At 41.4% G+C, this 14,937-nt stretch overlaps 1 protein-coding gene across 2 annotated transcripts in view; it reads right to left on the bottom strand.

Moving 5' to 3' along the window:
- The window catches only part of TGFBR3 (transforming growth factor beta receptor 3), a 194,567-nt gene that overhangs the window by 32,466 nt on the left and 147,164 nt on the right, over positions 1-14,937 (bottom strand). For both annotated transcript variants that reach the window (XM_065908873.1, XM_065908884.1), the window contains exons 6-10: positions 13,775-13,943; positions 10,744-10,891; positions 4,880-5,069; positions 2,911-3,245; positions 2,349-2,501 (exon numbers count right to left, since the gene is read on the bottom strand). In XM_065908873.1, coding sequence (XP_065764945.1) covers positions 2,349-2,501; positions 2,911-3,245; positions 4,880-5,069; positions 10,744-10,891; positions 13,775-13,943 — 995 coding nt within the window. The remainder of the gene's footprint in view (positions 1-2,348; positions 2,502-2,910; positions 3,246-4,879; positions 5,070-10,743; positions 10,892-13,774; positions 13,944-14,937) is intronic.

The following is a 14,937-nucleotide window of genomic DNA, read 5'->3' as shown; positions in this document are numbered from 1 at the left end:
CCCACACAACCAAATAAATAACTATTAAAAAAAGAAAAAAAGATTTGGTAAAGTTTGGTTTGAGTCAGAAGCAAAGAACCTGATGTTCACTATCGAGCCATTCTCTCCTCACCCAGAATTCTCCTATATGCATCCATCTCCCCCACTATCTCCTGTATGAGGTATAGATGCAGGAAAGAACATCAAGTTCTATGCCATGAAAACCTATCTTAACATTGGTAGAAGGTTAGTTCTATGTAAGATGAAAAATTCACCCAGGGATTAGGACTCCATAAATTAACTCCTAATTTATTTGCATACATTGGTTAGTTACAATATTTGTTTGATTTTATGCTCCACCTCCTTAGATTTTGAATATGTTGTAAAATGAAAATAGATATTAAGTCTGAAAACTACTACAAACAATTACAACTGGAAGAAATGGTTAAAATAGCCACTGAGAGGAGAGCAGAATGGGAAAGAAATGAAGGAAAACTGCCTCTCTATTCTTTCCCAGGTCCTCAAAGAAAGTACTGATGCAACTGAAGCAAGGTAGGTTATTACTTACCCTATAATAATTTTTTTAAAAAAGAAGAAGAAGCAATATACTTTTCTCTCCTGAGGTAGATGGCACTTTTTCTTTTAACTTAACCAGCTACCATGGCCTCTTATTGGCGTTAATTCAAATCAAAATTTAAAATTCCAGGGCTTCCCTGGGGTCTCAGTGGTAAAGAATCCGCCTGCCAATGTAGGAGACATAGGTATGATCCCTGATCTGGGAAGTCCTACTTGCCTCAGAGCCACTAAGCCCGTGAGCCATAACTACTGAGCCTGTGCTTAGAGCCTGGGAGCTGCAACCGCTGAAGCTCATGTGCCCTACAGCCCGTGTCTGCAACAAGGGAGGCCGCTGCAGTGAGCAGCCCGTGCACTGCAACTAGGGAAAGCCTGCACAGTCACAAAGACCTAGCATGGCCAAAAATACATAGAAATATTTTTTTTTAAGTTTAAAATTCCAAAATCAAGTATACCAGTAATATATGACACTCATTACATCTGGAAAAACTGGATAATTGCAAGAAAATGAGTGTTGGAATTGGCAGAAGAGTGTTCATCATAGAAGTCAAAGGTTAATAAATAATTTCAGTAACAAACTGGAGTAGCTGCTCCAGCCTAGGGCTGGGGGAAGATCAGTGGATGAGAGGTCGGGAAGCTGGATTCAGTCCTGGCTCTACAGCTAACTTGTCTCTCAAATCCAAACAAGTCTCTTAACTCCCCGGAGTTCAATTTCCTCACCTGTGAAATGAGGACGCTGAATGAGATCATCTTAGGGTTCTTTCCAGCTCAAACATTCTAAAATTATCTGAGGAACAATAAACTTGGCTCACAGGAGAGTCAGTCCCCACATGAGCCACGCTGACCAGAAAGCCAGTCTCTTCTCTGGCTGGGTCCTATGTGTGGACCAGCAGTGAATAAACATAGTCGTCGGGGCCTCCTCAGCTCATGCCAAAGCTAGGTAGACACTGAGCGCAGACACATACACACACGTCAAAGCTGGACTCGGCGATCTTTAAGCCCTGTTTTCATCATCAAAAGTACAACTCAAATTGCAAAATTACCACTTTAAAGTCCTTTTGAAATTTCATGTACAAATTCGTGTAACATTCACTGTGTAGTGTCCACCTCTACATAAACAGATTTAATCTGAAAAGATTAAGGTGAACTGCCAAGAATGATGTGTGGAAAGTGAAGGATAGCTACTGCAATGACTATCATTGGGGAATCTCTGGGTAACTTCGAAAGTAGGAGATGTTCTTTAATTTAGGGTCTTTTCTAAGGATGGAGAGAGATTTAACAATTTCTCCAAGGACCATTTCAGACTTCTCTCTTTTGGTTCTTTTGTTCATGAGGGAGGGAAAAGTTCTCCTACTTCTAGACATGCCTCAGATGAGGCCATGGATCTCAGATGAACCATGGATCTGGTTAGCTCAGCTGTATAGAGGTGCTCATTCACAGCCTTGGAGTTTGTCCTCATGTGAACCAGGCCATTGGAGCCTGCAGCTGAGCCAGAAAAAGCCATAATCACCTTGCCAGTGAATGCTTTGCCACCAGGAGATGGAAGTAAGGGTGGGAAAGATCATTACAAATGTTCCAGCCGAGAAAACAGGGCCTCCCAACTCCCACAGACTCACCAACAAAACAAAAGTGTCAGGGTCAGAGTACATCCCATTTTGTTGAGAACCAACACTGGGCTTCATTCAAGTCCGGGGTATATGGCCCTCCTCACTTTCATAGAAATCTTAAGACTAATTTTAAGGTAACACCCAGCAAGGCTCAGACAAAGGGAAAGCTTTGTCTTGGAGAACACTCACGGAGTTGTAGTAAACCACGCCATCAGGGGCTGCTCGCCGGAGCCGAGTCCCACAGCCATTCAGGGGAGACTCCAAAATGAAGTGGGTGTCATTTGTCTTGGCCTTGCAGGTGGGATCCAACAAGCTGAGCTCCATCCCAGAGTAGCCGCTGGCCTGAAACAACCACCACCAAAGACATAAAGAGGGGCCCACAGGCCATTCCACAGCATGCAGTTAACATGTTTTGCCTGGTCTTCCAAATAAAGGTCACTGGGAGCCTGCACTCCCTCTCCCCCGCTAACCTCCTTTCAGCCTACCATCTCTCAACAGTCCCAGAATTGTGTTTGTTGGCCTTGGAAATTCAATAGCAAAATATTGACACACAAGGATCTGGAACCCCCCCTCACGAGAACAGGAACCGGGGGAGACTCACAGCCAAGGGGAAGTGAGCCCATCCAACTGAGAAAACAGCATCAAATCTCCAGAGTGCAAAAGTGAAAGAGCTGGAAATAACTCACACAGACTGAGGGGAGATGGACAGGGAGGTAACCTCTCCTTCTCTCCTTTAAGAAACCGCACCAACCTGAAAAGAGTCTTTGTCTACAGCCACAGTCATCTTCTCATTGTCACACTTGACGGACAGGGCAACATCTGTGCTGCCCTGAACCTCCTCTGGCTCTCTGGGACCAGGGGACAGCTGGATGCTGGGGATGACAGGGTCCTTTGGCCGAGGGATCCCATCTTCACCCCCTTCCTTCCGGCCTCTCCTGGAGATGTCGGGGAAGGGAAAAGGGAAACCTCCATTTCGGCCTCCCCCTCCCCGAATGGGTGGGTTGTCCAAGGCAGGCAGAGTGCCAGGGCCCAGCAGGATCCGTAGCTCAGGAGGGATGGTATGGACCTCCTCATCTCTCATCTCCTCTGATGGTAAGAGAAGAAGACAGAACATCATCAGTGTTTGATGGCAGGTCACAATCATTATCATGAGAAGTGAGAACAGGAGGAAAGAGCAAAGAAAGGGCATATGTAGAATTATCCTTAACGAGCAATGTATAAAGATGTGGAGTCTGTCTCAAAGCCTGAATTCTAATCCTCATGTTCTTTCTAACTGGTCTGGTTACTTTGGGTAAGTAGCTTACTTCTCTGTGCTTTGGTTTCCCAATTTTTTAAATTAAGAGGTTGGATTATATCAGTGGTTCTCAACTTTGGCTGCACAATGAAATCACTCTGGGAGCTGAAAAAAAAAGCATCCCTATGCTCAGGCTGTAGCCCGGCCCAATTAAGGACTGAACTCTCTTTAAATCATTATGTGTTAAAGCTCCCCATGTGATTCCAATGTGCAGCCAAGATTAAGAACTGCTGGATTAGATGATTTCTAAGGCCCTTCAAACTATAAAAAAAAAATCTACTATTTGAATAAGTTATGTGGGACGATATTATTCCATTCAAATGCCAATGAAATACTTTCCTTGAATCTAGAGATTCTTTAGGACAGTCTCTCTAAAGATTTCTTGAAATAATACTGCTATTTTGAAATTATTTTGCTACCTCCTATTTCACTGCTAAATTCTAACAGATATCTAGGTACCCTGGCCTTTTAGAACCTAGTCCCCCGACAAAAAGAAAAAGCTGCTTAGCTTTAATTATTCCTTCAAAGTCAACTGATATATACTTGAGGTTAATCCATCCTGCAATGGGAATTGGAAAAGAGGATGGCAGTAGACATTAGCTCTCCTTCAATACCATTTTTTTTTTAAAGGATGGCACAGTTAGTTGTATGGGTCCAAAAGAAGTAAGAGGTTTGGAGGTTTTTAATTTGTTAACAAAAAACCTTCACAACCACCCTGTGAGATCGGTCCTATTGTTTCCCCCATATGGCTGAGGAAGAATCAGAGGCTCAGGAGTTTAGCAACTTCCAAAAACAGTGATCAAATACCAGGGCTGGGACTTAAACCTGGACTCCCAACCTTCACTCTACCAACCCTGCACTCAGTTGTGGTACCATGCAATGAGCAAAAGATCTAGGGATCAGAGAACTTCAAAGAACTTATTAAGCCTCTGCTTTCTCCTCCATCTAAGTGGGGTAGTAACTCCTACATTATTCCCTCTGGGTGAGCATGAGAGAGCATGAGAAAGCACAAGTATGAGTCCTCGTGACTTCCTGTGAGATCTGGCCTGACCTAAGACTTCTCTCCTGCTGTCCCAACCGCTCTGTATCTCAGCCCAAAGTGATCACTGGGCTCCTCTGAGAAAGGAACCCAGACTAATTTATCCTTAATATATGCAGAGAGAAAGTGATCTGTAACAAAGTTTTCCAGAATGCACTGACTCTACGTTAGTAAAAAGTCTGTATTCAAGATAGTTTCCCCAAAATAATCTAGCACAATTCTATGTAACTTTAAGCTTTACAGTAAAAAGTAAGCAAATGAATTGTTAAAATTTGAAACAGAAAAACAGCACCCTATGAATTGAAATGAAAGTTCCTCATTGGAAAGCACATTTGGGGGGATGTTTTTTTATACAAACAGCAACAACAACAAAAAAATCATATTTACCACTGCTTTCAAGCCGAAGATGGAATCTATTAGCCATAGGAGCCACCGTGTATGATGTTACTGGACTATAGCCATTGTCCAAAGCCCACTTGACCAGACTCCCTTGGGTTGAAGGAATGTCATCTCTTTTTGATTTGGTCATTATCATAGATCTTTCACTTTCTTTCCCAAAGCCAATGCTATTAGGAGCCTGAAGATAATAATAAAATTTCACTCATGAGTCTATAAAATTAAACAGTGCCTTAATACTTGAAACAAATAGATTCTCTATTGTGTATGAGCAAACTATTTATTCTTTTGATCTCTACTTTCCTTGGGCTAAGAATACTGATGTGAAAACTTGTAACAGCAGATTAAGAAATATCTATTCATGCTGACTGGTCACATCATTTGGGTTGCTTATGTTGATACAAACATAATCATTTTTGTCATTAGTGGATAATCTAATTATCATAAGCATGATTAGCATGTCACTAGTGTTAATGTTTAAATTATTAACACACATCAAATATGATACAAAGCTTATTATTTTTATTTAAAATTATATATTAAGTATACAGAAATGTGTATGCTATATTATCTGAACATGCCTGTGTTCTGCTTTCTATGTTGTTGTTGTTATTTCTACGTTGATGCTAAGTCACATCCAACCCTTTTGCAATACCCATCAGGCTCCTCTGTGCATGGGATATTCCTAGCAAGAATACTGAAGTGGGCTGCTATTTCCTTCTCCAGGGGATCTCCCCCACCCAGGGATCGAACCTGCATCTCCTGCGTTGGCAGGTAGATTCTTTACTGCTGGGCCACCAAGGAACCCTTGACTTCCTATATCCTGGAGTTAAATGAGAGAAGGCACAGCCTAGTTACTTCACTGTGGAGACTACCCTATCTTTGTAAACTATGAATGCCACAGGGTGGAACAACCAAAGTCGATATTTCACTTATAACTTATGATCAATTTAAGCAATCCTGTAACTATAGACATTTGCCAGTTCTATTAATGGGATATGGTTAGATTTTATGGTCTAAAATATTAATTAAGCCACCATGCCTCTAAGTACCAATACTTTTATCCCACAATACAAGTAACTCTTAAAATTAACTTTAATTTGGTAGTCAGTTAAAAATTAAAACTGAGTGACAGAAATCTCTCCAGGAAAGACTATTGAAGGACTCTGAGTAATAAGAACATGGAAGGTAAATTTCACATTACACTCTGATCCCACTGCAGTGATCTTCTCAGATGCTGAGGGAGCTGAATGCTGCAGGGACAGCCAAAGGGGAGTCACCACATTTGCAACATCTGTTCCTACAGGGCTGGAAGGCCCTTCTAGCAAGTGGATTACGCCATTTCATGCCGTATAAAAATCACTTTAATTTCCATGCCCAATTATTTTCTTCTGCATACATGCAGCATTTTTCCTAAATTCCCCATTTGTTTCCCATTCTGTTTGCCCCTAACATGACTAAATATTAATCCTTTCCCACTATAAAACCATAGAAGATTCGTAGCCTCTAAGTTCTCTTGGCCTCTCTGGTTGTGGGATACTGGCTGAGGACACACATTTTCAATTCAAAGCTGAAAGAATCTCACCCAGTATATTTTTCTACTACCCGAAATGCTTATCAGATAAGCAAGTCACAATAATGCACGCAAAGGGACCAGAAAGAGCTTTAACCAAGTTCTGTAGCCATTAGCAAAAAAAAACCCAAAAAACTCAGTTCGACAGATTTGGATTATTCTGCTCTTACTGGGGTTCAGAAAACATTCCTCAGGGAAAGGGAAAGAAGAAAGAGGAGAGGGAGAGGAGGAGGACGGAAGGAAACTAAAATAAAGTAAAGAAGGATCCAATTAGTTCCTAGACCTTGTTACTCATTGAGTCAACAGCAGTTTTTTCAGCACAGCTTCTTCCGGGCTTTCAAGGCAGCCTGTCGTTTTGATTGGCTGGAGTTGCAACACTGGCCTAAACAATACTGCTTGGCCTCATCTGCCCTAGTCTTTCATGTTGTTGGACAGCTGAGAAAATACTGTATTTCCAGAATACTATCATCATAACTGCCACCTGTTCTTTTTGTAGCAATATGGAATGAGTTGTTTACACCTTTCCACATGAACACTAGGAGCTGTCAGCACAACTTATATTGATTACACCTCAGGATTTACAAGGCGAGAAATCTATCTATGCATTTGTAAAGCAGCAAGGTTTGGGACAATGGCAGGCAAGTTGGTGCCCAGCAATGAATGGGTTCCTCATCCTGTATTTCTGGGAGTCCCCAGGCTCCCAAGGCCTCAGTATAGCTACTCCATTAGGGAGTATTCAAGAAGGTCTCAAATACCACCGCCATCTTTCCCAGTCATATCTTCATGAAGGACAATGAGTTAAGTAGAGTCTGGGTACCTTCCCCTCTCCCCACCATCCACACACCTGCATCAAAACTGCTGGTATCTGGGAGGGTGGGGGCTGAAGGAAAAGTTAGGCAGAGGGTGCAGTCCATATTCCCAATGGGATTAAAAAATATCTCTTCTAAGAATAAACTCACTATTTGCAAACTTTAAGCCCTGAGGCCCTATGAAATCATACAACAGAAAATTTCTAACAAGTTATCTCCATCTATTCTTTTATGTTTTGGAGTCTTTTCCAAAATGTGATTATGCACGGTCCATAAAGGCCCTGAATTAAAAGCCAGAGCTGGGCATGATGATGTAATATGGACACTTCTAGTAATCCCATCTGGCCCCAGCACAACCTTCTGTGTCTCTTTGGGCCATCCTGTCTTTTAGAGGGTTCATTCTGCCCACATCATAACATACACACACATACACACCCCACCTATGTTTAATGCTGCGCTTTTCTTTAAATTTGCCCCATCAAGTTCCACACAATTCCTTTAGTAGACATTTGTCTTTGTCTTCACTTTGTCAATTGTCCCTACAAACTCTTAAAGAATTGCTAATAGAAGGAAGATAGAAATCTACTCCCTACCACCATCTTTTATGGCAGGCACTGTGCTAAGTGCTTAATATATGTTTTCTTATTTAATTCTACTCCAAAATATAAGAAGTAGGCACTACTCTTTTCTTAGAGCCTAAGAGGAACCTTAGGCTCACAGAAGTTAAGTAGTACATGTAGCTGAGAACTCACCATGTGCAGGCAGTATGCTGACTGCTTTAGATGAAATAAATACCCAGGGCACACTTAATAAATATTTGTTGAATGAATGAATGGACTCTGCTAAACCTCACAAGAACTCTCAAGGTGAGTATTATCATTGTATCCATTTCACAGGTAAGGAAACAGACTCAAAGTTCAATGAGATTGCCCAGGATCAACTGGGATAACAGCAGTTGGAAATAGGATTTGAATCCAGACCCGGCTGGCCCCAAAGCCAGCACTCTCTCCACTCTACCTTTTTTATTAGCAGGTAACTTTCCGTCCCAGCACAGTCAGAACTCACATCTGAGACGGGAATTAAAAAATCACAAAGCATGAAACTGATTGGGAGAATAAAAAGGAACATCATGAAACATTACCTAATTGTTTAGTAATGTTGTCATGCATTGTCCAAAATTGGCCTGGAACAGGAGTACAGCCAAGGAGAGCAGTATAAACAGATCTTGCACTGAGATGAGCAATCTCTTTCTCTAGCCTCTCTGATTCATAGGAGAAGTGGGGACCTTTGGAGTGAACTCCAGGACTGCCCTGGACCAGGCACACATGCTCAGGGAGAGAAAGAGCCATCGAGGGGTCAGGGCCAAGAGAACATTTACACAAAAACTCCAGCAGGGAATTAAAGTGTACCGTATGTTTTTGCCTTTCAAAGCATGATTCCCTTTCCTGTTTTTGTTATTCTGAAATTAAAAACATTTGGCTGGTGTGCCAGGCAGCAAAGGCTGCAAACAGCCCAGGTCACCAACACTGCTCATGCCACGCCAGGGAAAGCAATCACAACAGCTCTGACTTTAGAAAATCACTGCTGGGCTTTGTGCTCAATACCAAATTGATGTATCACCACTACACATGATGATTTATTGGGATCCCCTAAAAGGTAAAAAACAAAACAAAACCCACAGGAACCAGAAATGATTACTTTAAAATTAAGATGTGTGTGCTCATGGCTTTACCCACTGCCTCTGGCAAATGCTCGTATAGGATGTCACCTAGGGGACTGTTGGCTCTGTTCACTGTGTTGTCACATAGAAGGTGCCCTGCATGAATAATACCAATGCCAAAGGCATCCCTCTCCCAAAACATAAACCCACTGAAAACATAAACCAACTGATTCAGTGCAGGCACTGAAAGAGGAACTGGCCACAGTTTTTAAAAAAGACAACATACGGGGCAGGAATAGAGATGCAGATGTACAGAACAGACTTGTGGATACAGTAGGGGAAGGAGAAGGTGGGATGAATTGAGAAAGTAGCACTGACACATATACACTACCAACAAGTAAGACAGATAGCTAGTGGGACGTTTCCCTATAACACAGAGAGCTTAGCCCGGTGATCTGTGATGACCTAGAGGGGCGGAATGGTGGAGTGGAAGGGAGGCTCAAGGGGGAGGGGATGCAGGTATACTGGCGGTTGATTCATGTTGTTGTATGGCAGAAACCAACATTGTAAAGCAATTATCTTCCAGTTTTTAAATTCCAATTTAAATTAAATTTAAATTTAATTTAAAAAAAATTTTTAAGACAATGCACTAACATTTAAGCCCACAAAAAGAGATGCTAAAGATGTAACTGGGCTTCCCAGGTGGTGCTAGTGGTAAAGAACCTGCTTGCCAATGCAGGCGACATAAGAGAAAAGGGTTTGATCCCTGGGTCAGGGAGATCCCCCAGAGGAGGGCATGGCAACCCACTCCAGTGTTCTTGCCTGGAGAATTCCATGGGCAGAGGGGCCTGGCGGTCTACAGTCCATAGGGTCACAAAGAGTTGAACACCGCTGAAGCAACTTAGCATGCACGCATGCATGCAAAGAGATAATTATCTTTTTAAAAATGAGGAAGGGGAATTCTTCTTTAACTTTTAATATAATTTGCTGCAATATTCTGTCAAATAGCTATCTCCCTAAATATACTTGGAAAAAATGTATTCCACCAAATTTCAACATTTAACTTTTCCAGAAGTGAGCTGCTGTCTGCCCATCATGCCACCCAGTTAAACTTCTTGCGTATATTTCCTTCACGAAATAGAATCCTTAGGAACAGGTTGGGGATACTTTTCCAGCATCATCTCACTAACCTGTGCACAGTTGTAATTCTTTTATCAGGGTTTTATCCTTAGGAGCAAGCAAAAACACAAGCCAATACCAAGTATTTGTCTCGAAAAGAAAAATAAGCTGGATTAGCTCATTTCCCACATCCTTCATAAAGACCCAACCCTACAGTAAGAGTTGGTATTCACAGCCATGACACTGAGGCCCCCACAGGATTCTCAGCCATGAAATGTTTGTGTTCACTGTTTTATACTTACTAAGATTGGAAATCCCAGGGACAGAGGAACCTGGCAGGCTACAGTCCAAGGGGTCGCAGAGTACGATACGACTTAGCAACGAAACAACAGAAAGAAGACTGGAAAGCACACTAATACATTTCAGGAATTTCACAAATGAGGCTCATGGGATCCAGAGAGGTGAAGGGACTTGCCCAAGGTCACAGTTCATAAGTGGCAGAGTCTGAACTTGAATCCAGGTCTATACTGACCCCAAAAACCTTTTTTAACTACCACACGGCCTGTCCTTGACAAGGAGCAGCCTATTTTATAAAGTGAGAAATAATGGAGAAAAACGTCACAAAAATAACACATATGAACACAGCTTAAATTACTGCCATTCATCAAAACAAAGAAATGCTTAACCAACTTACAATAGCTTTCAGGTTTCCCTTAATATCGAAAGATTTGATCACCCAGTTGACAGACTTTTTGCATTTCAAGATCAGGATCAGATTTTTCACCACCTCAGGATCCTTCTGAGAAGGTCTTATGTCAATTATGATATCCACCTGGAAAGCACTGTGAGTGGAAAACAAAGGCAGAGTTAGGACCCAAATGCCAGAAAGTTGCAACTCCCCTCTTCCAAGTCTTCATGTTTCCAGTGTCTGGCCAGTTGATTAAAAAGCTGGAGTGGATCCCAGGCAAATGACATGTGCAAAACAGATTGTTTAGTGCACACATAACAAAATGATTTTACATAACAATAGAAAAATATGCCTGTGGTTAATTAGCCACTAAACTTATTCTCTTCACTGGGGGAAAAAAAAGGTGGTTACTTCATGTGGTCACTGTTTGAAACTGGACTTGAACAAACCAGAAGAGTTTACTTTTGAAGCAGAATTGTTGCTTCTTCAGGTTCAACCCCTTTGATATGTAACATTCTAATTTGTTATATCCTCAAAATCCTTCAAACCAGGAGTGGGTGGCAATTTGATGAGTGGAGGGTGGCAAGGTGGACGCAACAGGGAGGCAGTAAAAAAAAGTTAGAAAAATTCAGAATAAAATAAGAGGCAAAAGGCTAGAGCATTTCTTGACTTATATAAGGTTTGCTTAAGCCATTAACATGTTACAAAATCATATCTGCATTAACTTCCCCAAACTTCTGGAGATAGCTATTAAAATAAAAAAAACAGATGGTCAACCAAGTGATTATTGGAAAATTAATGAACACAATCCAAATTTCTAAGAATCCAGTACAAAAGAGAATTCTTACCAAATAATAACATCTCTGGCATTCTGGATTTAGAGGAAAGTCTTTATTTCCATCTTGGTTTTACACACTCAAATTTACACACTCAAATGAAGCCTCAGGCCTAATACCTAAGTATACATACTTCTATTGTTTCTATTCCCATTCCCTTTTAATTTTCCACAATTCTTCACATGGGACAAAATTTCCATTTTCAGTCTTACCAAAACCAATCTGTAGTTTATTCACTTTTGAAATCAAAGTTTGATTAGAATTTTAACTGCAAAATCCTTCTATAATATAAATTAACAGTTTAACTCATTAGTCCCTATGAAATGCAAGTGAGAGTGGGAGAAAGGCCTACTTTCTCCCTTTTCCTTCTTACATAAATTCCCTAATTATTCTTGATAAAGAGAGTTAAATTTCCAGTCCTGGGCAGGATGCTGAGGGTTGCAAGGATGCAGCAAGTATCTAAGAGCTCTCTGATGTGTCTCCATAAAGGGCCACTCCTCTGACACACATACACACACTCACTCACACATACACAGTCACACGCAGCTTCAAACAGTTAGGAGCGCCTAAAGTGCTCTGAGGACACTATAAACAGAGATTTGTTAAAAAATATACATACTGTTAAAATGATAACTATGCTAATAAGGCACACTTTGTAATTTTCTTATCAGGGAGAACCTCAGTCATGGGTGATAATAATGGAGTAAGAGTGTCTGTTCTATAACTAGTACAGTCCATCTTCTGTGTCTCCAGGTTCCACATTTGCAGATTTAACCAACCACAGATGGAAAATATTGAGGGAAAAAATTCCAGGAAATTCCAAAAAGTAAAATTTGAATTTGTTCCTTGCAGGCAACTATTTACATAGCATTTATATTGTATTTAATATAAGCACAAGCTGGATGAAGCACAAGCTGGAGTCAAGATTGCTGGGAGAAATATCAATAACCTCAGATATGTAGATGGCACTACCCTTATGACAGAAAGTGAAGAAGAACTAAAGAGCCTCTTGATGAAGGTGAAAAAGGAGTGTGAAAAAGTTGGCTTAAAACTCAACTTTAAAAAAAATAAGATCATGGCATCTGATCCCATCACTTCATGGCAAATAGATAGGGAAACAATGGAAACAGTGACAGATTTTATTTTCTTGGGCTCCAAAATCACTGCAGATGGTGACTGCAGCCATGAAATTAAAAGACATTTGCTCCTGGGAAGAACAGCTATGACCAACCTAGACAGCATATTAAAAAGCAGAGACACTGCTTTGCCAACAAAGGTTGGTATAGTGCAAGCTGTTATTTTTCCAGTAGTCTTGTATGGATGTGAGAGTTGGACCATAAAGAAGGCTGAGTGCCAAAGAATTGATGCTTTTGAACTGTGGTGTTGGAGAAGACTTTCAAGAGTCCCTTGGACTCCAAGGAGATCAAACCAGTCAATACTAAAGGAAATCAATACTGATTATTCACTGGAAGGACTGATGCTGAAGCTGAAACTCCAATACTTTGGCCACCTGATATGAAGAGTCGACCCATTAGAAAAGACCTGATACTGGGAAAGATTGAAGGCAGGAGGAGAAGGGGATGACAGAGGATGAGATGGTTGGATGGCATCACTGACTCAATGGACATGAGTTTGAGCAAGCTCTGGGAGATGGTGAAGGACAGGGAAGCCTGGTTTGCTTCAGTACATGGTCACAAAGAGTCGGTCACGACTGAGCAACTGCACAACAACAAATATTGTATTTACAACTAATTAGATAGTATTTACATTATAATAGGTATAAGTAATCTAGAGGCAATTTAAAGTATACAGGAGAATGCGTGTAGGTTATATGCAAATACTACGCCATTTTTATCAAAGATTTGAGCATCTATGGATTTTGGTATCCAAGGGGGATCTGAAGACAGTCTCCTGCCAATACCAATGGATGATTGTACCAAGAAGTTCAGATTATGCTTCAGAACTCATCTGGGATATATGGAATCTAGAGAGAGATCAGAAAATATAATATGACACTGGTACCTTTACTGCTTTCTTCAAAGATTCTGTGAATATCACCTAAAGTATAAGTCACTCCCTCCCTCTCACACGAGGGAGGGCTGAGCCTCTCTCTGCCTCAAGTCGGAATCATGTCAAGTCACATCATGTCTTTGTTTTCATCTCTTGGTTCAGAAAATACACACACACTCACACTCACTCACCTGTAGGGGTTAGAGTTGGGGGTGATTAACTCAATGATATGTACTTCCTTATCCTGGGGTTGGCTGGACATCACACACCCTTCTGCAGCTTTGGGCTGAAGGTACTCAGCAAGATAATTGAGGGAGAGAAAATTCTTCCCTATGTTGCATGTGGGAGGGAACACTTGATCTGAAAGTAAAAAAAAAAGAAAGAAACACACACAATGAGCTATGTGGTAACCAGACTTAAAGGAGAGAAGGTAAGGGGGACCCTGGGCAAGTGCAGGACACAGGGAACCTCAAGCTTCTGCCCTGAAATGCTTCCTCTGTGGTCATCAGTGGGCTCCTACTGACCAACTCTAGTGGCTCTTCTGATCTAAACTCTCTCCCTTCCTGTTTTCTTTAATTCTGCTTTGTCCTCACCCATTTCCTCTGACCTGTCTTTCAGTCTCTCATGGGCTCTTCCTCTGCTCATCCTTTAAACATCTGTGGTCCTCAATCTTCAGTGCACATCAGAAGCCGCCTGTGTGGACTCCACCCTGGAGAGTCCAACTCAGATCTAGGTGGGACCTAGAAGGCTTTCGTTTTGAAAAGCTCCACAGTTAACCCTGATATAAACCAAGGCTAAGAATATCAGTTCCTTCCTCAACTCTTTTTACTTCATCTTCTTCCTAGATGATCTCAATCACTCCCACAGCTTCAACTTATACCTAGACCATGACTCCTAAGCTGCACGCCTGCACGGTCATCTGCCTACCAAGCACCTCCCACCTAAAAACCCAACAACTATGTCACTCAGCATACTCAACACTGAATCCAATGACCTATCTATCCTATCCCCAAGGATGCTCCTCTTTGGATATTTGCTATTTCAATTAATAGAAGAACCAGAAACCTAAATAATTCTCTGGCCCACGCTATAGAAATAATCATTCCTTCATATTTCTTCCTCAGAGTCATTTATACTCTAAAGACTGTTAGAGTGAGGGCAGACTTCCACCCTTTCTCATAATCTTGACCCAGACACTGAACGTTTATATGGCACTTTACAGTTTACAAGGTGTTTTCACAAACATTATCTCATTGTGCTGAGGACTGTTCATCACCTCCACCAGGAAAAGTGATGCACTTACGAAGAGTCCTAAGATACTCCCCCAAAGCACATGCTGCTTACGCAGCACCAT

The sequence above is a fragment of the Muntiacus reevesi genome, chromosome 1, assembly GCF_963930625.1.
Source record: "Muntiacus reevesi chromosome 1, mMunRee1.1, whole genome shotgun sequence".
Taxonomy (NCBI): domain Eukaryota; kingdom Metazoa; phylum Chordata; class Mammalia; order Artiodactyla; family Cervidae; genus Muntiacus; species Muntiacus reevesi.
Note: the sequence above shows the minus strand (reverse complement) of the source record. Positions and strands in the feature narration are given on the sequence as shown.